We start from the raw sequence: 23,094 nt of genomic DNA on the forward strand, positions 1-23,094 counted from the left end.
CGACCTGGGATCAAACCAACAACCTAAGTATGCGCCCTGACCAAGAATTGAACCCACAGACTCTAGTGTACAGACAATGCTCCAACCAGCTAGGCCACACCAGCCAGGGTCACGTTTTTTTCATATATAACTACAGGGTGCCCTCCCCCCCACCCCCCCGCCAAAAAAGAATGTATACACACTTTAACAGCTGATAGCTCAATTTTGAAAATGAAATGTGTTTTAATAAACATTTCCTTTATAATTATTCAAAATATGTGTATCCTTTTGGGGGGATACCCTATATATGTCTTTAAGTTTCTAAAACTATTGATGAATTTTGTGACAAATGGCACTTATTTTATAAAATTAGTGTTTAAAAGCATATATTAGAAATAAAGCTAATTTGGACTTTCCTCCCTGGAGGATAATTGTCTTATAGTTTGTTGCTATTGTTCATTCCTCTTTAATTTTTCTTTTCTAGAAGTAAACTGTAATGATTACTGTCATTGGGGCTAATTAAGCATGGATTGTGTTTATATCAGAAGCCATGTGATTCTGGATCAGATCACTTTAGTTGTCCTTTCTCGTGCTCTCTAGAATAGAGAACAGCGTGGTAGAATTTGAGCTCCGGCGTTAAAAACTGTGTTTCCCTGTGGCTGAATATCCCCCAGTGTGTTTTGTTTGGGGGTGGGGTGGGGGGGTAGGGGAATGATCCTTCTTCTGTGCACTGTGAAAAGGAAAAAAACCTTAATATTCTTCTCAAAGACATAAAGGCATTCTAGAGTTCTAATATTTTTAATCTAAAAATTATTTAACTTATTTGTATTTTATCCAGTATTTTCTTTAAATCCACAAAATACTTAAGTTTGTTGTGTGCCCCATACATATGAATATTCAGCTGTTAAAAATATTACCTTATATTACCTGTTAAAAATGAGGGAAGACTTACACTTTGAATTTGTCAAGAATATCACTTGATGTTCATCTTCTCATTCTGCCTTTTCTTTATCTTCCCACACTGAGGCTTTCTGATGAAGAAATTGCCTCCATTTCCATTTCATTTGCTGCTGTCTTATTCACTTTTTTTGCTACATTTCCACACTGAATTTGAGTTTCCAAAAGTAGTGTGATGAAATGTTACTGAAGGGTATGCATTCTTTTAACTTTGCTGTTTAGTTATTTCTTTTTGTAGGGATAAAGCGTAAAGAACCTTTTTTGTTTACTCTGGTACAATTTCTAATGTTTACTAGCCCTTATTACATCCCATTTGTGCCTGGTGGCTGATAGCCGAAACCTTTGTCATTTAAAATTGCTGGACAATTTTCCTCTTAATTCAGCTTAGGGACTCTTAAATTGAGATCTCCCATTAGCTAATAGTTTATAGCCATGGGTAATACTTACATAATAGTTAGAAAAATGAACAGATTATATTAAATAGCAGGGAATAGAGGTCAATACACCAATATAAAAAAACTGCTCTAAAGGTTGTTTCCATTTTCCAGTGTAGTCTGGATTTGCTAGGAGCACTCTCTGAAGCATAGTTCATTGTGAAAGATTAAACTCATGCACCAGCGAACCACTAGGAGATTTGTACTTTTTACAAACCTAACCTGATCATTTATCTCTTAGTAAATGAGTATAATACCTTCAACTTGATTACGTGGGGTCCCCCCAAAATGTATACACACTTTGAATGATCATAAAGTCAGTGTTTATTAACATACAGTTCATTTTCAAAATTTAAATGTATATTTTTAATGATTGCAGAAAAGAAGGGAGAGGGAGAAAGAGACAGAAATATCAATGATGAAAGAGAAACATTGATTGGCTGCCTCCTTCACACTCCACACTGGGGATCAAGCCCGAAACCTGGGCATATGACCGGGAATCGAACCATGTCCACCTGGTTCATAAGTTAATTCTCAACCACTGAGCAACACTGGCCAGCCATTTTAATAATTTATGAGAATCTACAGAAATGAAGAATTTTTTTCCCCACACCTGTTTTTTTAAAAATATATTTTATTGATTTTTTTTACAGAGAGGAAGGGAGAGGGACAGAGAGTTAGAAACATTGATGAGACAGAAACATCAATCAGCTGCCTCCTACACACCCCCCACTGGGGATGTCCCCAAAACCAAGGTACATGCCCTTGACTGGAATCGAACCTGGGACCCTTCAGTCCCCAGGCCAACGCTCCATCTACTGAGCCAAACCGGTTAGGGCAGCACCTGTTTTCTAACTGAGGACTGTCTGGTTTGGCACTGCTGATAACAGGAAGCAATGGAATTGCAAATATCAAGAATCATTTTATTCAGTATCTGTGCACCCTCAGTCCATCAACTGTTGCCTGTTTCGTACCGTTAACTTTATCTTTTATGTATCTCCATAAAAAAAGTCTAGTGGATAAATTTTCTGTGTTCAAAGTTTAGTGTGGCTTCACCCATTATTTTCAATCAGTTAAACCTGGAAAGGAGTGAAAATTAAATGAGTTATCAGCTGTTAACTGGCACTGCTGATAACAGGAAGCAATGGAATCGCAAATATCAAGAATCATTTTATTCAGTATCTGTGCACCCTCAATCCATCAACTGTTGCCTGTTTTGTACCGTTAATTTATCTTTTATGTATCTCCATAAAAAAAGTCTAGTGGATAAATTTTCTGTGTTCAAAGTTTAGTGTGGCTTCACCCATTATTTTCAATCAGTTAAACCTGGAAAGGAGTGAAAATTAAATGAGTTATCAGCTGTTAAAGTCGGTCTACATGTTTTTGGAACACCCTGCATTTGATGTTATATTTGTCCTGTTTCTTTCTGCCATTGTCTTTTAACTGTGTGTGTTTGTGTGTGTGTGTGAGTGTGTGTGTGTGTGTGTGTGTGTGTATTGGGGGGGGTGGCGGGGGGCAAGCAGGGCAGGCCACAGATGCACACACTAAGCTATTTTCCCACATGGACACAGAGTGCAAATAGATTCATAATTACTCTTCAGAGTTACATAGCTGTTATACATACCATTTCCTCTCTGCCCAGCATTGTATATATAACTCATTTAATCCTTTGAACAATCCATGAGGCAGATTCTCACATTATTCACATAAGAAAATGGGAGGAGAAACTTAATTTTTTCTAAGTTTGCACAGCTATTATGCAGCAGGGTTGGTATTTAAACCCTGGTAGTCTGGCTTAATCTCTTTACTCTTAATCACTAAATGTTCCTGTCTCCTGTAAAACCTTATTACATGGAGAACATAATAGTAACACCAGGAAATACAAAGAGAAAAACCTAAACACCAGAGAAGGAAAAAAATAATCTACCTACAAAAAGTTTTAGGAGATGGACAGTAGATAGCTTATCATCAGCCTAGGGAAATAAGTCAGTCTACAATTCTCTAACTCATTTAGTATATAAGAGTGAAGGTAAATTAAGCCATATTCAGGTGTGACGATTGTGACAGCTTGCTACTTACTACTCACAGGTTATCTCTGAACTATTAAGAATGTTCTTCAGCAAGGTGGACATTGTCACATTGTTGCGACTTTTGGTAAAATAAAAACAATGAAATATGATAGTAACAAAGTGCCTAGTATAATGCTTAGTGTATATTTAATGATTTTTCAATGTCATTTCCGTTCTGCTTATATAGAAATACTAGAGGCCCGATGCATGAAATTTGTGCAAGAGTAGACCTTCCTTCCTCTAGTTGCGGGCACTGGCTTCCCTCTGGCACCGGGGGCCCGGGCTTTCCTCCAGCCTCCAGCAGGCAACCAGGACCCGGGTTTTCCTCACAGCCCTGGCTTCGTCAGGAAGGTCATTCAGAAGGACTTCTGGTCTAATTAGCATTATGTGCCCTGCAGGCATGGAACCATGACCTTCTGGTTCATAGGCTGACCTCTGAGCCACACTGCCCAGGTTGAAATGTTAGTTTTTGATAGAAAGCACTTGAAGGGGACATTACTGCCCATGATGTCAGAGCCCATGAACTTCATGGTATTCAAGAGTAGTACATTACTTATATTACTAAAAGGATAAATAGATGTACTGTTTATCAGCTTCAGTATGTTATATTACTTAATCATTTAGACTTTATGAATTATAAATAAGGAGTCACTTATGTTTTTTTGCCTTCATAAGTGATTTCAAAACCCAAAGACTATATAATGATTACATATTTATGTGGTCATTTTCATTCTAAGATTTATTGTTTTCTTTTCAGCGCCTGGCTTTGGAAGCAGAGAAAGTTCAAGCAGCCCACCAGTGGAGGGAGGATTTTGCAGTAAGGACCCTTTTTTTTTTTACCAATTGGTTTAAATAAATGATGCGCTGTGTCTTTATAGTTATGATTCCATTAATATTATTTAGTGATGAAATCTTACGGTTTATAGGACCAAATGTAGCTATAGTTTGTTGCTTTAAAAAAATTGCTTTTCGATAATCAGGGCCAATTAAGTTATTCCAAATGTTCCTGCTTATGTTCTATATTTTTTTAAAAGAAGAGTTCATTGAAATGTTCTTCCACACTCAAAGGTATTTATAAAATTAATTACAGTAAAAAATAACATTACATTACAATATCTGAATAAACAAGGCATCATTTACTATTTATTTACTAGAGGCCCGATGCACAAAATCGTGCAAGGTAGACCTTCCTTCCTCTAGTTGCGGGCACTGGCTTCCCTCTGGCACCGGGGGCCCGGGCTTTCCTCCAGCCTCCAGCAGGCAACCAGGACCCGGGTTTTCCTCACAGCCCTGGCTTCGTCAGGAAGGTCATTCAGAAGGACTTCTGGTCTAATTAGCATTTTATGCTTTTATTATTATAGATATCCTATACAGGAATGTACTAACAACAACCTACCAAGATTAAAATACTCTATTGATTGAAGCTTTCTCTAAAAGCTAAAATGTTAGTCGTTTTAAATATACAGAAATGAAGAAATTTTATGAATAAAAATATACATATATTTATATATCTTATATATATATATTTTTATTTATTTTAGAGAAGAAGGGGGAAGGAGAGAGAGATTGAAACATCAATGATGAGAGAGAATTATTGATTGGCTGCCTCCTGCACATGTCCTGCTGGGTATCAAGCCCGGGACCTGGGTATGTGCCCTGCAGGCATGGAACCATGACCTTCTGGTTCATAGGCTGACCTCTGAGCCACACTGCCCAGGTTGAAATGTTAGTTTTTGATAGAAAGCACTTGAAGGGGACATTACTGCCCATGATGTCAGAGCCCATGAACTTCATGGTATTCAAGAGTAGTACATTACTTATATTACTAAAAGGATCAATATATGTAATGAAATCTTACGGTTTATAGGACCAAATGTAGCTATAGTTTGTTGCTTTAAAAAAAATTGCTTTTCGATAATCAGGGCCAATTAAGTTATTCCAAGTGTTCCTGCTTATGTTCTATATTTTTTTAAAAGAAGAGTTCATTGAAATGTTCTTCCACACTCAAAGGTATTTATAAAATTAATTACAGTAAAAAATAACATTACATTACAATATCTGAATAAACTTTGTAGATATATTAGTTGAAAAACAAGTGGCATTTTAAAATTCTGAGTTTGTGAGAAGCAACTTGCATATGATAATCACCTTTATAGTGGGCAGTGTGATTAAAATGAGAATAAATGTATTAAACCTCTTGAAATTTAATTTGCTCCATGTTAGCTGGAAGTAATCTTTCATCTACTCTGCCCCACTTTTAGAAATGCCAACTTATATTAACTTTTCCATGTATTTTTTTTTGATAAACTTATTTTGTTCAACAAGACTATTGTGGTAATTATACAAATAGCAGAAATTATTCTTGTAATGATTTCTATCTATCTACCTATCATCTGTCTATCATCTATCATCTATGTATATATCTTATCTGTCTTCTTACAGCTAAGGGGGACGGTGAAAAAGTCTATCTTTAATAGTCAGTTAAAATATTTCTGCTACGTATTTGAACTTTTCACTTATATTAAACATGTTTTAGTGTCTGATTACAGAAAAATTATAGACAGTTCATTTTGAGCATGTTAAAACAGGAACCAAGTATGAGTAACAGTTTGATTGTATTGTTCAATTGTCTTTGAATGTTTTTCAAACCTAAATCTCAAATTTGAAGGTTAAGAAAGTTGTGCTTCAACAGAACACTAAATTGAGGTTCTGTAATTAGCATGTTTCCTTTGTGTTTGTATGATTATACTGTATATGAAAGGAAAATATACTCATTTATTGAACTCTTAGTCTACTAAGTGGAGACTCACTACTGTCAGTTTGATTCTTTCCATAAATTGATCATATTGCTTGATTTATTGGCATCGTGTAGATACTGCCTTGGTCCACAATTGTTTGACATAGGGAGGTTAAAAAGGATCAATTTATCATCCATAATATATAAAGAAAACAATCGATGATTAAATTGAAAAAGATAACCTTTGAGTACTGAGGGCAATTTGTAAACTCATCCAATATAGATTTTACATTGTAGTTGTTACTTTTAGATAAAAGGAAACTTAAATATTTTTGTTTTTTGATTAGACAAAAATGCAGCCAAAGTAATTGACCCAAATAAGTATCCTTTTGATTAACTAATCTTCAAATCCTCCCCCGATTTAGGTGGCATAGTAAAGTCCTATGTAAGACATAATAGATGTGAAGCTGGACCATATATTCTGCCTAGAATTGCTGTAGTAAAATTGGTTCTGTTTTAGTTTAAGTCACAAGTAATTCTGAGCACCCCAAAGTCAAGTTTATCCAGATTGGCTTCTTTTGTATATAGATTCCATTGCTTTCAAAAAGCTTTTCTTTGAATTAAAGGAATTTGATAATATTTTACATAGTCATTGATTAGTTGTATGTCATTTTTAGATCTCTAAGGAACAATGTGTTTGAAAATAATTTGGCAAGTAGGGATGTGGTAATCCCTTTTATATAACTGGTGTTGTTTTATTCAATTATTATGTTATTGTTCTGTGGATATAATGTTTTTCTCCCCAGATATATTGTGAACTTTTTGATATCAAGCTGATTAACACTAAATTAACATTCTGGCAATGATTTATTTCTCCTGATGGAAGTAATAGGTGACCATTGTAGATGTCACAAAAACTTTCAATGTGTGTTAGCTATTACTATATTATATTGAATTCAAACCATAATTATTTGTAAGGCACTCTATCATTTATTTATTGCTAAGAAAGGAAAAAGAAGCCAATTAGATTATGATGTACCAGCAATTTGAATCTGTATTCTTTCTTGTCAGATGTAAAAATGTTGGAAAAATTACTTTGAAATGTAATTCCTATTACCTATTTTCTCATTGTCTATATCCAATGAGAATCACTGCTAGGAAAATTTATCCAAGAGGACAAATTAGTCCCATAATGACACAAAAGCCATGCCTAAATCTTATAGGGCAAAATAGAAAATAAATACTTTACCCAGTAAATGTTAAGAGTTCTTAGCAAATAGTAGTCACAGTGTGGAGAATTCCTGAACAAATTCTGTTCTTAATTTCCCCCTAGATTACCTCATACTTTATTTAGGACATATGAACATATTGATTGACATTAAAATAGACTGTTAAAGAAAAAACAGATTCGGCCACTTTAGAGACCTGTCAACTCATTTTTTGAGTTCCTCTTGAAAGACTGTGAATGATATTCAGGGGACATGTGTCTGTCACAGTTTGCACACTGAGAATTCATATTTTCCATATCTTACTATGTCAGTCATACATAACGTCTTTACAAGAGTCCTTCCCTTTCAAATACCATGGCTGATAGAACAGTCAGATAATGGTGGTTTTGTATTTTAAGAATAGGACGTGAATGAAGATTATCTAACCTTCAGACTCAAATAAGTAAATAGTGCAAAAATAAGATACTTTTCCTTTTCCTATTTTTTATTGTTGATAAAGTAGATGATGCTTCAGTTCATATATAGAAAGGTTAAGCCACTCCTTCCAGGACATTTATACAAATCTAATTAAGATTTGTGCCTGGCTCTGGTTGGAACTTAGAAATCAGCACCATGAAATCTCCCCTTATTTTGTGAGAGCTCACAAAACAATTGCAGATTTTAGCAATGTCTTAACTAAACACTTAAAAATGTTCAATTTGAAGTTAAATGCCACCTTATTTTAAAAAGTCCTTCTTTGAAACTATATAAGACTTTTATCTTTTGAGGTATTTAACTGTTTGCATCAGTGCAATATTTCTTTAATGCCATCCTTCAATAATTTAACACTAAGATGATTTAGAAGGCAGAAATAATTTCCTAAGAGGTACATTAACATTTCAAAAAGAAATATAATATTCTGATTCTTCCCTCAAGTCTAAGTAGGCCAGTTTTATTAATATTACTTAGGCAAAATGTTGATTAACTTCCCCTACTGTGTATTGTAGAGAAGTTTCACCAACAACAAGAACAAAAGGTAAAGTACTAAAATGCTGGCAACAAGAAACAGATCATGTAATTCACACTCTCCCTCAGCTCAATTCCCAATTGAATGTACAATTAAGGGAACAAAGGGCATACACTCTAAATGGATTAAGAGTTGTGCGGTCATGCATTTACAAGTTCAAACCATATTTGTAAATAAGCCATGTCTACCAGCTGCTTTTCAGGACTCCTTACAACATACGGGTGTTAAAGGTGACATTTCGGGTCATTTATGATGGACGAATTTTTTTTTTAAGAGCAGGTGGGAGAAGGAAAAAAGAATTTGGAAAACTAATTGCTCCACATGAAATAATTGCTGCTGTTTCTATAGAACTGATCTTTCCAATTGCATTTGAAATCTCATTTGATTGTATTGCAATGGTTGGTTAACTATAACAGTCTTATTTCCAACTAAGCCTGCAATATTAATTGTACTTACACATGTATAAACATGAGGGGGGCCTAATTTGTATTTTAATAAGAAGGATCTTTATGTATGGGTTATTAGCATCAGCTTGTTACTGTGTAGGCTTAGTACAGACGTCTGGAAATTGGCCAGTAATTAAACTTTTGAGGAGCTGTTTTTAGCTTCAGCTTCACAGAGAAACTAAATTAGAAGGTGAAAAATTTTCTAGTGAAATTGAATGTTATTGAGTGTCAATCAGGATAAGTTAGTTCAAATTTAGCTTTAATTATATATACAGGGGTGGACAAAAGTAGGTTTACAGTTGTGAGTATGTTGAACAGGGTTAATAAAGCTATTGTAATAATCATAACCTGCATATGTCTTTCCATGCAAACAACTCTAAACCTACTCTTGCCTACCCATATGTGTGTGTGAGTGTGTGTGTGTGTGTGTGTGTGTGTGTGTGTGTCTGTGTAATCACTTTGCCCAAATCACATTATGAGGTAGGGCTTTAAAAATAGTAATATTAAAAATTTTGTGTTTATATGAATTAAATTAATAGGTACTGGTATTATGTATTTCACTATTTCATCTATCCTATTCATTTCATGGAATTGGATTATTTCTATTGATTGCAGCACAAACAGTTATAAACATGTGAGCCATAAAAACATACTTCATTTTTTTGGTTATAATGTATACGGATAAACGCTATTCTAAATTATAATTAGGTGGAGGTCCTGGATATGAAAGAGCTGAATTTTTAGTGATTAAATAGTGGTGGAGTAAAATAAAAGTGGGAAAGCAGTGTTCTGTCATAAAGTATAAATGAATGAATTAAATAGATGGTCAAAGTGACCTATTAGTCTCTCTTAATTTCTACCTTTGGCTGAATTGCCGTTTCGAATCAACCAAACGGCAATTGCATATTTAATTTTTTGTTGTTGTTGTTGTTTTCTACAACACTTGTATGTAGGAAAACAATCAATTTTTTACTGCTGCTTTCTTTTGATTCTTTGTCAGTTTTTCCTCATTATTAAGATAGATGGAAAGGAGCCACAGTGCAAAATTGACTTATTCCCAAATTGTGGGAAACCAATTTAATAGAAAAGACTCAAGCAAATTTATGGTGTTTTTGTCCTTCTGTTTATTCATATTTATAAATACTCATGGTAAGAGCTTATAAAACAGCAGGGTAGAGAAAAATAAACATGGGGAATAACCCCTATCTTGTTTTCTTATGTTCAAAAATAGAAGACATAAAATATTTATTCATTAATAACCTAGCCAATAATATTGTTTTAATTTTTAACAGTTTTTAATATTTTCTAATGATCATCCAGACCTCTATTATATTTTCCTAGAGGCCCAGTGCACAAAATTCATGCACGGGTAGGGTCCCTAGGCCTGACTGATCAGATTCCTCGCTTCCCTGACTCCCCACTTCCTCCTTCCCTTGCTGCCCACTCACATGCCACCACCATGCAGTTCCCTCCACCTCCTCCTTTCCTCACTTTCTCAGCACCACTGTTCGCCCTCAATGTTCCACGTTGCCCCCTGGTGGTCAGTGCATGTCATAGCAAGTGAGAGAACTCCAGGTCTCCTGGTTGAACTCCAGAGGAGACACTTTGCATGTTAGCCTTTTATATATATAGATAAAGCCAAGGTCACATTATAGTACAATATAACCCCTAAAGATATACATCATGGTTATTACCCTGGGATAATGCAAACTTAGATCAACATGAGGCTGGGTATATTTCATTCTTTTTTTGCCCCCCCCTTCCCCTCAGGAAGGGAGGGATAAATTGCAAAGGACAGGTATCTGTGACTTAGAAAGTGGAGAGATGGATATTGAGTCTATATTTTTCAAGACCAGTCTGTTGCCTCATTAGCCTGGAATTGAGCTAAAGAAAAAATTGCTAAATTATTGAGAAATTCCTGGAAATGACGCCAGTACTCTAAAAATTTTAGCCATGCAGTGCACCCAGGATCATCCTCATCAATGTTTAAGTTAGAGTAGATTATTGCCATCAGCTGGTGCCAAATTAAAGTGTTGAAGAGAGTTTTTGAATTTAGGGATTTTATTAACTTTTTATAACTTGACTTGCATCTTATTAAAAGTTCTCAAATCCTCCCACAACCACATCAAAATTACAACTAAATTACAGACTAGCCATCATTCACAACTGCCTCAAATCTAGTTGAATCATACAACTAGGGATTTAAAGAAGAAGTTACATGGAGACTGGTAGGAGGAGCTGGAGACACAGAATGAGCTGGTGCCACAGCACATGTGGTGGATAAAAATCCAGAGGAATATCTCAGCTGCATATGTCTCCCCTGAGGAGCAAGGTGTTCCAGCACCACACCAGGCCTCACAGCCAAAGGTTCCAGAGACAGGAAGAGAAGTCTCCATAACTCTGGTTGTAAAAACCAGCTTGGATTATGACTGAGTGAGAGATAGGGCTGCTGGAGTCCCAGGCAGTTAATCTTAAAGAGCCCATGCAAGAACTTACTGAGACTCACTCCTTCCAAGCTCCAGCACTGGGGCAGAAGCTTGAAAGGAACCAGGGAAATAGGGGAGGAACAGCATTGTCTGGCATCAGAATGAGAATTGATGGGTGAGAACTTCTTTCTGACAGACGAAAGTGTTGGCAGAGTTTATTGTTCTTTTTTTGAGACCTGCCCCCTCTCTCCACAGAGCTGGCAGGATGATGCCATATCTGAGTGCCCATCAACCTGGTTCATCCTGTTTATCCTTCCCTAGAGATTCCCTGAGATCTTGCCCCAAGCCATTTCCAGTGGTTTCCATACAAATGGCTCATCTGGCTTCTGAATATCCCCTACCTCTTTCTAAGGGCCCTGCACTAGTAGCAGCACACCTTGGTTTGCAGTTTGGCCTCTATTGGGCACCTCCATGTCAAGTAACAGCCATCTGCAGATTGCTCTGTGGTCATGCCAGGTAGCCCCGGGAAGTACACAGGTGCTGGCTGGTCTTACATCTCCCAGGAGGCCGCAGAGCCACTGGACCCAGTAGACAACTTCAAACCACTCTCTATTACAACCCTACCACCTCAAGGAGCTACACACTCAAGGGGCAGACTCAGTGAGCACTAAAGCCACCCTGAATCATGTCCTGGGTCGACACCTGCAAAGTAGCTGTGCTGTACTAACAGTTGATCAGTCTGGGGATCTATCCTTCCCAGAGACATTCCAGTGACTATGAAGGCTCAGCTACACTAGGACAGTGCACATAGCCACACAGGTTGAGGAGGCTGTGCCACTGGGCCCTATAGGACACTTATTACACAGGGCCACTTTACCAAGTCTGGTAGATGTAGTATCACTACCTAATACATAGAAACAAACATAGGGAAGCTGTCAAAACGTGAAGACAAAGAAACAGGTCCAAAATGAGGAAACAGGAGAAATATCCAGAAAAGGGGGCTAAATAAAATAGAGGCAATAGTGGTTATATGGATGTTCAAGGAATTCAGTGAAAACTTCAACAGCATAAGAGAAGATATGGAAACTATAAAACATAACCTGTCAGAAATGAAGGATACATTAACCGAAATGATGAATAATTTACAGGGACTCAACAGTAGAGTAGATGATGTTGTGAATCAATTTATCCAATCAGAATAGCAAAAAATACCCAGTCAGAAAAGCAAATAGAAAACAAAGAATCATTCCCCCCCAAATGAAAATAGTGTAAGGAGCCTCTGGGACAACTGCAAATGTACCCACATTTGCATCATGGGGATACCAGAAGGAGAAGAGAGAAAGAACAAGAAATTGAAAAGCTATTTGAAAAAATAATGACAAACTTCCATAACTTGGTGAAGGAAATAGACATACAAGTCCAGGAAGCATAGAGTCCCAAACATGAAGCCAAAGAGGCTTACACCAAGACACATCATGGTTAAAATACAAAATATTATAGACAAGGAGAGAATCTTAAAAGCAGCAAGAGTAGCCTGGCCATTATTGCTCAGTGTCTGAGCATAAACGTATGAACCAGAGGGTCACAGTTCAAATCCTGGTCAGGGCATATGCCTGTGTTGCGGGCTTGATTCCCAGTCGGGGTGTGCAGGAGACAGCCGATCAATGATTCTCTCTCATCATTCATTTTTCTATTCTCTCTCCCTCTTCCTTTCTCTCTGAAATCAGAGAGATTTTTAAATATATATATTTAAAAAGGCAGCATGAGAAAAGCAGCTAATTATCTACAGAGGAGCTCCCATAGACTGTCAGCTGATTTCCCAACAGAAACTTTGCAGGCCAGAAGGGAGTGGTAAGAAATATTCAGAGTGATGAAAAGGACCTAAAACCAAGATTTCTCTACTCAAAAAAGCTATCATTTAGAATTGAAGGTCAAATAAAGAGCTTCCCAGACAAGAAAAACGTAATGGAGTTCATCACCACCAAACCAGTGTTATATGAATTGTTAAAGGGTATGTATGGTATCAGATGAGTACAAGATTTATTGGGATGATCACTTAGTAAGTTATATAATGTCTAATCACTGGAATGTAAACCTGAAATTGATATAATATTATGTTAACTGTAACTGAAAAATAAAAAAGTGATTTAAAATGCACTCATGGGAAAAAAAAATCCAGTGACTCTTCATTTAGCATAAATGGTATACCAGCCCCTTCATGAACTGGCCTCATCTTACTGTGGACGAAAAAAGGAGCTCTATGGAAATCCTCACAGGGTGATCTGATCATAAATTCTTAACTGGGCAGGTAAATGGTTGGTAGTCATATCTAGGCATATCACTTTTTACTAAAAGGTTTATCTTTGCCTTAAACAAATCCTATCCACTGCTTTTGGAATCTAGGTTAACACACCTTTGGAGTAAGCATAACCACCCCCAAGAGAGACCTAATCTTGTCAAGTATCCTATAATCTAATGTCTGCTTTGCTTTCTTCCACCTCCATTTAATCTTCCTTATGTTCCCTCAATTTAAATGCACAAAAGAAGCTGAAAAACTATTATTCTCCGGAGCATTTGAGATCTTGCTCTGGCATATGTTGTCAGTTTGGTTCAAATAAACTTATAAAAATTCTCTACAGGTTTGGACTTTCTTATGTTGACTTTACCTTTCCTATTTTCTATTTCAACTTCTTCCCAGCAGCTATTAACACACTTCAGAAATGCTAAGCCAAAACAGAGTAAACTACTTGGTGTTTTCCTAGGAGGATATTTTTTTTTTCCTTCATCTGCAGACCTTTTGATAATTTTTGCCTAGAATTATCTCCTCTTTCTCTCTTATTTCTTCTTGTCTTTCATTTACTCATCCAGGATTTGTTGTCTGTTTTACATGGCCCTCTAATTCCCAGTATATATTCTTATATAAGTATGTACTCACTGTATAATTTTTCTTTATCCACTTTTTTCCAGCACTAGAACGTAAACTTCTTGGAGATAACAGCTATAGCTAGTGCATTACTAAGAAAACAGTCATCTATTATAGTGCATAACAGACAGTAACATATATGTAATTTTTTATGAAAAATAATTACTTGAGTCTTGAGTTCTGTTTTTAATATAAGCATCAGTGTCAGTTTTACTGGAGAAATAATAATATTTGCTTGAACTGAACTTTCTTTTCTTAATATGTAGGTCCCCACCATGGTTACAGAATACTGGGCTTGGAGTTATGCAAATCTTTCAAATTTTGGCTTTGCTACTAATTTGCAATGAGATTTTAGAAAAATAATATTTGTTGAATATCAATTTCTTTATCTCAAAACTGTTGTCTATGTTAAAAAAATCAATCAAGTAAATTTGAAGATTGAATTGACTATAAGAAAGGGATTCATGAATTAGGAAGCATCTCATCTAGCAACTACAAGGACCCTGCTGTACAAGGACCCTCCTGGAGTTGTACAAAATGAAAGCTTTTTATATTAAGAAGCTTGGGGCAAGGGAGGTATTAACAAAAAAGTAGAAAAGAAAAAAAAAGAGAAAAGAAAAGAGAAAAAGAAAGGCATATTTTTAGACCATATTTTGACTGGGGCATCCTCTTGAGAGGGTGGAGTAAGAGAATGGCAAAGGTCTTGATTGTACAGATTGGTCTTCTTTCTCTTGTGGGTATGGAGAGGGCCTAGGAGACAGATTACTTTACTGGTACTTGACCAGCAAATTCAGACTTGATTGAGATTACATTTCTGGGCGAAACTGGCACTGCAATTAGGTCAGGTATTAAATCTAGGTTTGGTATTATGGACTTTTAGCACGAGTGCCACCATCTGGGGCCTGTGGTTTTCTCTTGAACAGCTCTGTAGTCTCCACCAGCATAATTATCTCTGTAAGGTGCTCAGTAATTATTTTTCTATGTTCCTGTGAGCCCTGTTTCTCTACCATGAAGCATATTTTCTAGAAACCCCAAGATTTGACTCAGGTGTTCACAAGCAGGTTGACACAAGTCCCTGGATGGATATTCACATAGTCCATTGAGCATCTGCCAGCTCCCATGACTGTTGTGCTGTATTTGCCACCCTTCCCAAATAGCAGAATTATATTCCTGGGCTTCCAAAGTCCTATATCTCTGAGTCCAGTCCTGGAAGAGTGCAGCTGGGGATTTCAGTAGAGCTAAAATAAAAGCCAGTGTCCAGAATTTCTATCCCATGTTGCAGCTGGGTCCAGCTCAGTATTAGGCTAGTTGTCGTCCGTTAGTTCATTGTGTGTGGAGTCCACCATGTGGATGAATGCAGGGGAGCCAAGAGTCAAGTGGAACATGCCAAGAGGAATCGAGAGAGTGAGCTCCTTTGTTTGGGGACTGAATAACCCAAATTTCACACCCTTGCAATGGCCATGCCTATTCTGGCCAATGACCTGTTCCCAGGTGTGACTGACAGGAAGCACCTTTCTGACATGACCCCACCTTTACTGAGCATGCATATGTCTTACACCCTGTCCAATCACTTCCCCCAGCAATCTGTGAGGAATAGATCCCTGCCTCCCTGGAGAGTGTAAAGCTTTAGCTTTCTGGCAAAGCTGCCCAAATGACATGCCTATCATATTTGGCCTTCGCCTTTGCCCCTTTCCTATTATTATTAATAACGAGGTTAATTACAACAGTATCAGCTGCACCATTATATCTTCCCACCAGCAATGTGTAAGTGTTCCAAATTTATCATATTCTTGCCAACACTTGTCTAGTTGAAAGACTTAAACATAAGATATGAAGCTGTAAAACCCCTGGACTAAAACATAGGAAGAGCTTTATGACATTGTTCTTGGCAATGGTTTTATGTTACCAAAAGCACAGGCAACAAAAACAAAAATAAACAAGTGAGACTATGCAAAACTAAAATGCTTCTGCACAGTAAAGCAAGCAATGAACAGAGTGAAAGACAACCTACAGAACTGGAGAAAATATTTGAATGCCGTATCACCAATAAGGAGCAAATCTCTAAAATATATTTAAAAAATCCAGTAACAAAAAATATCAACCCTATAGGTTTTTAATCACTAGGGCTTTGAAGCTAGTTCTCATATTCCATGTGTCACAAAGTTTTTGAAGAAATCAGCTCATTCATTCTTTATAAAGGACTTCTGTCAGTGAGGGCAGAAACACCTTTGTCTGAGAGAGTTTTAGGAGACTTACCTTATTCTCATCTCCTCAATGTCCCCATGAACTCTTGTCCATGTATTTCTCCTTTTTTAGGGAATAATCCATTGGCCTTCAGCAAATGAATGCATTAATCAGATTCCTGATAATTTTCCAACTCCCAACCTATATTGCCATAGGTCAGGTTAAGCCCAGAGGATCCTGCTGATACATATACTCATATTCCCAAAGAGCTGTTGGAAATTAAATGAGGTCGTTTATGTAAATATGCCTAGCATTTTGGAATTCTCCAAAAATGATAATTTTAATAGAGGAGGCCAATGTGTTGTTTCCCTCCTGAAACATTTTTTTAAGATACACAAGGCAAGTGACTGTGAAATGTTAAATAAAAATGATAATGTGGAATCAAAACATCCATTTTGATCAGTTCTGTTCTTGCTCTGAGCAAAATCAATAAATATTTAGCATGGCGATTTTAAGCTTGTAAAATGTCCTGAAAACATTTCTGCACTCATAGTGTTTGTATGAGTGTTGGAATCTCATTACCTTACTGCTCACGACTGGTAAAATCTAATACGTTTTACATTTCCATGCTTTTATTTGAAATCCTCAAGAGTTTTTATGTCCTGAGCATTTTTGTTTTGAAATAAAGAGCATTAGTTACACTCTGAATAGATTACAAAATCCAACTTGCAATACATCTATAATATATATTTGATGGTTCCATGCTAACTTCTTTTTCATCATCCTTGTGATGAGTGAAAATGACTAAATCATATATCCAAGATGACTTCAGCCTATTTCTTTGGCTGGAAGGGAAACAAACCAACCTGCCAGAGAATATCAATGTTTCTGTTATGTTATTATGATGGATGTTAATCCTGAGGCTTTACAGAAGTTTCTCTAGTTTTTACAGGATCTTCTCTGAAATTCTGATTCATAAAGTTAACTCATTAATTTAGTAACCTAGATTTTTAATTCAAACATTTCTTCTATCTCACAGGCTTTTAATTCTAAATTCTGGTTCATAATTAGTTACTAGTTTGCAAGGGAGAATGGTGGAAAACATGAATCATTTTATGCCACAAATGGATAATCACATTATATGCCATTTTCATCAAACTCTATTTTCTTATTTGAATGCCTATAGAATAAGCGCCCAAAAGGGTGTTGGGAACTGGAGAACATTGGATTCTCTGGCATGGCACTTTTTATGGCCTACTTGTATTGTTTCCTTTCTTAGTACTCTCAAATGTCAAGGGTATTTTGTTGATGATTATTAATTGTCTTGAGTCATACTATGTGACTCACAACAAAAAAGCAGCAATGACAAGAAAAGCCAAGGTCTCTCTATAAAAGCACTGCTTGGCCATGTTGAAAGCTTTGTGAATTTAGAATGGAGATGGCAATTGCACTATAATTCATAGCTCTGCCTGAAAGTGCCAAGGAGCCATATCTCCCAACAGTTTTGAAATTCTTCAGATGTAAAACTCAAGGTTACTGTTGAGCAAATTAAATTAATCAAAATACTTTGATTTCAAAGGGCATTAGATATCTATTTTGTTGTTTGATAGAAAGTATACTTAATCATGTTAATGCCAGGCAAATTGGTAATGTGAAAACAGGAAAATGTAAGCAACTTTCACCTGTAGATAATAGTTTATAAATAGAGATCCTTGTGATAAAGTCTAAGCACATTTTCATGAAAAAGGGAAGTTGCTCAGCTTTCCATTTCATTTCCCTTCTGCATCTTATAAAAGAAAGAAAGAAGAAAAACACTGCAAATGATTAATGCTGATTGATAGCTTAGTTATTAATGTTACTTGAGATTGTACAGATGAATCTCTCTTTTGGGGGGAGAAATATTAGTTTATTTATGATTTTTCTAAAAAAATAGTCCTTTCCCCAATTATTTAGACACTTTTTTTAAGAGAGGCAGAGCATATAAATGAAGGAGATATGTAATTTTCCTTTATTAAAAAAATCGGGGCCCTAGCCAGTTTGGCTCAGTGATTGGAGTGTGTGTCTGCAGACTGAAGGGTCCCAGATTTGATTCAGGTCAAGGGCACATACAGTGGTTGCAGGCTCCATGCCTGGCTCTGGTCTGGGTGCTTGCTGGAGGGAGGACACCAATCCATGTGTCTCTCTCATATTGATGTTTCTTTCTCTCAGTCTCTTCCCCTACCTTCCACTCTGTCTAGAAATCAATGGGAAAAATATCCTCCAATGAGAATTAACAACAACAAAAAAGTAGGGTACTGATAAATTACTAGGGATTATAGAGTGAAAGTTGATTACACAGAAAAATCAAGAGAACTGACTTCTGAGTTGCTTGCAGATAGACTTCCCAGCTTCTCCCCTGGAAAAGACTGACATGTGTCAGGAGTTTAACTGGAACTGCTGTCCAGCTGGCTGCAGCTCTTTATGTCATGCAATTTGGTGACAAAGGGCTTCCTGCCAGGATACCTGATCCAAAAGTAAAGAGAAGTCAACAAAACAAGTAATTAAATAGGTATTATTTGCACTGATTGTCCCTAAATTTAAAAGCAATGTTTATTGAATTAAAGCAAAACTGGTGACAGTTGATTGCCTAGTGTGCCAACATATTTTATGTAAATTTAGTTTTTTAAATCATGCCTTTAACTAATTTGTAATTACATCTTGGTGTGCATTTAATATCCTAAATCTTATATATTACCAATGTGTCTTTAATTATATAAACATTAATTTGTAGTTTTAAACCTTTTTTTTTAGTAAATTTCATGTTCCCAAAAATTGTTTGAGGGTCAAATAAAATACCTAGTGAACATTGACAGTATCTAAGCAAACATACCATGCTGAATATATTTATCCAAATAGTATTTTGCTAATGTACTTGAGTGTGCTTCTTGACTTTTAGCTTTCTATCTTGACTGCCCTCTAGTGAAATACACAGTAATGAAGACAGTGACTTGTTAACACCCTTTCTTCATGCTGATGGAACCTTATATTCTGTACATTGTCACCCTGTGATTGTCATTTTTTTTATTTATATAATCTGCATTATACTTGGGCTTGTTGGCAATAATTAGGGAGACATGAAAAAGCACAGAGACCAATCTGGAGAAACTTCTTGCTTTGATTTCCTTTTGCTAACTGCAAAAAATAGCATTTCAGAACCTCACCAGGAAGGAACATTGTGATTCAGAAGTTGAGAGTTTTGGGATTTAGTGTTTCTATACTATGGATGCTTCTCATGTTTATCATCATATTTATTGAATATTCACAATTTAAAAATATGTAGTATACTAACTTAATGTTACTAAATAAATATAGGGTATGTATTTCCTCTGGAGGAAATTATGTAAGCTGCACTGTTATTTAGACTTAGATTCAAATTCTATTTTGCTATTCCCTATGTAACTCTGAGAAATTGGCTTACCTTCCTGAACCTTTGTTTCCTTACCTATAAACTGTAATAATACACATCTCCTTAATATTTGAGGTGAGCAATTCATGAGGTAGTATGCTTCCACATTAAATTATCAATAAATGGATATTATTTTCATTATTATTATTCATACTTTGTTTTACAAAAGATGGCTCTACAGAGATCAAATTCAGTGCAATTCTTTTCAGTATTTATGTGAGCATATAGATGTTTTATGTATATGTTGTATCATGCTTTTCTTTACTAGGAAGAAAAATGGGTGCTGGTAATCTTAGGTTCTCTGTTCTCTTTACACTACAAAACACAGTTCTTAAGAATTTCACTTAAAGTTTGGGTTAAAAATATAAAGAAATCTTAAAGAATGGTATTAGACTGTTGTCTATTTTCTGTGTGTACAAATATGCTCATCAATTATGGAGGTACATATATATATATATATATATATATATATAGAGAGAGAGAGAGAGAGAGAGAGAGAGAGAGAGAGAGAGGCTGTTTGAAGAATCCTTTTGTGTTTGCTAAAAAAATATTTTGAAGAACATGTCCTTCAAACTTTGGTTATAGGAAGAAGTTTCTGTCTCAAAGCAAAAGTCTCATTTATTCTTTTCATCAGACAAGGAGAATAATGCTATGACCATGGTTTCCTTCTCTCAGTCTGTCAGGAAGCTCGTGGCTGAATTTTCAATGCCTTATCACATAATTGCAGGTTCTTAACATATATCCTTTTGCTCCTGATAAGGTTTTTTAAACAATTATTGTGCTTGAAATATTTATTTTAACTGAGCTCTTTCATACATGTTTTGTAGTTTCCTCTAAGAATGGAATCATTTTCTTAAAACAATGATGCTTATTTGGAGCTTTAAAATCTCCATCAGAACTTTTCAAATACAACATTTTGATATCCCTACACACAATCCAGTAACAAATCAATGACTCGTCAATTAAAAGTCAGTGGATGGCCATGCAAACATCAGTGAACTGTTGTTAAAAGTTTTAAATCATTGGAATTTGTAAAACTGATGTTTGTCACAAATAAATATATATTATACAAATAGAGATCCAGCAATCCATTAACATCCTTTTACATAATTTGTCAGTTTTAGATACTAGAGCTCCGAGGGTTATTTAAACGAGGATTGAAAAAAAAAGTTAAAATAAGCAACTTGCAATTGAGCAATTATCTTAAATGTATGAAAATTTGAATTTAAGTCTTTAGTGACTAAACTAACTTATAAGAAACAAAATCTACGAAGCAAATCTATATTTATTGTATGAATTCTGTGAAATTAATCACATGGTTGTCCAGCCTACTTTATTTTGTTTATACATGATTAGTTTGACTTTAGTTTAGAAATTATAAGGACCCAGAATCTTTATGGAGGATAGATCTAAGTCCTTTTCCTGAATTCCTGGCGAAACTAGACTTTCTCATCATGGAATCATCAACAACAAAGTAACTGGTGGCAACAGGCAGAATTTGGTTTACTTATCTCTTACAGTGCTTGGTTTGCTGGTTCTACCAGTGTCAGTCTTTTCCAGTACCTTTGACATCAAGAATGGCCTCTATCTGGGAATGGTGTTCTATTTGACCTAAAGTGTAAGTTTAGAGGAATCACAGGATCGATCGACAGTTTGAATGTAAGTGGGTAACTACCTGCATGTTCAGGTCATGAAAATCGACGTAGGTGATCTGTGAGAAGACAGCCATGTTTCTCTATTATTAGTTTTAGCAAAGCATCCCAAAATAATAAACTGCTGCTGAATTATCAGTGCACCTGTTTTGATGATTCCTTAGTGGATTACAAAATGAGAATTAAAAGTACAAGACCAGGTAATTATCTGTGTGAAATTGGAAATGCCAGTTCCACATACAATGCATTTGACTAAAGATTTATTTAAACTTTGAGGAATAAATGCTTTTTGACCTTTCAGGTGGTTTTTAAAGACTAGAGCAGTTTGTGATTTGATGTCATTTGAGATCATTATTCCAGATTTAATTTCAAAGCTAGTAATTAATGCACCCTCCATCTCCAGAAAAAAATTCCCGCAACTATAATTTTAAACTTGTCAGAAATCCTATAAAATATTTTTAAATTATGTAATAATATCTTACAAATTTGGGTTGCTGCATTTAGCACATGAAAGTGCAGGATGCCCAGTACATTTGAATTTCAGATAAACAAACATCATTTCTATAAGTTTGGAACATCCTTTTACTAAAAAAAAAAATTATCTGAAATTAAAATATAATTGGGTGCTCTCTATATATTTGGCAACGCTATAGTATAAATACCAATATTTTCTCAAGCTCTTACATGAAATTTCTTAGCTGAAGCTTTCTTAAACTTTCTAAATTTTTTAAGACCTGATTTCTGCTTTGAGCAATCTCTAAGCAATTTTTAAACAAAACTAGGCCAATTCCATAACTGTGAAAGGACACTACGTATAGTGATATTTATCAGCTTTGATTAAACACATTTAGGTTTATCTTGTACTCTGAATATAATATGAAAATTTTTGCTTTTTGAGTAAAATTTGGGTGGTAGCTTTTTTTGATCTGCTTTCATTTCACTTATTTCTCTGGGGTGTTTGTAGAGCTGCTATATTTTTACTAAAAAGTAATCCATGAAAGTAACCAAAATCCACAGCAGAGTGGAGGAAAGAACACAGCCTTCTCATTTTGTGGAGAGGAAATTGTGTTTGCAGAGGTTAATTAGCTGCTAATATATTCTCTTCAGACTTCTCACCTGGCTGTTGACTTTGAAATTTCTTGAGTCCTTAAATGTAAAATATTTTTCATACTGAGTTAGTTTCTCATGCACTAGGAAAGAAGTCAGTGTGATCAAAAGATGAATACACTGATGTGTTCCTTTGTTCAGTAACACATCTGGAAGCACAGTTTAAAATGTAGACAACTCTCTAATTGTCTTGGCTTCTCTGCAATATTTTTGCTCTCCATTGAAGTAACCCCTTGTGATTAGAATAACTTCATTTAAGCAAGTCCTTTAGTTGGTCAGTTAATATGTTATCTCAATTTCTTATTTAAAACTACTTAAATTTTATTATTTATACTTAACCAAAATAAATATCTTTTTTACTTTTTTTTTTAATATATTTTTTATTGATTAAGACATTACATGTGTGTCCCTGTCCCCACGTTACCCTCTACCCCCCCCCCCCCCCCTTCCCTCCCCCCCCCCCCCCGCCTCTGCTAGGTGCACGATTTTTGTCCAGTCTC

At 35.7% G+C, this 23,094-nt stretch overlaps 1 protein-coding gene across 1 annotated transcript in view; it reads left to right on the forward strand.

Annotated features, from left to right (window-relative positions):
• CACNA2D1 (calcium voltage-gated channel auxiliary subunit alpha2delta 1) overlaps positions 1-23,094 on the forward strand; it is a 319,906-nt gene that overhangs the window by 130,789 nt on the left and 166,023 nt on the right. The window contains exon 4 of the mRNA XM_015572696.1: positions 4,197-4,256. Within this exon, the coding sequence (XP_015428182.1) occupies positions 4,197-4,256 (60 nt within the window). The remainder of the gene's footprint in view (positions 1-4,196; positions 4,257-23,094) is intronic.

Source organism: Myotis davidii, unplaced genomic scaffold (genome assembly GCF_000327345.1).
Source record: "Myotis davidii unplaced genomic scaffold, ASM32734v1 scaffold49, whole genome shotgun sequence".
In the NCBI taxonomy this organism is placed as follows: Eukaryota; Metazoa; Chordata; class Mammalia; order Chiroptera; family Vespertilionidae; genus Myotis; species Myotis davidii.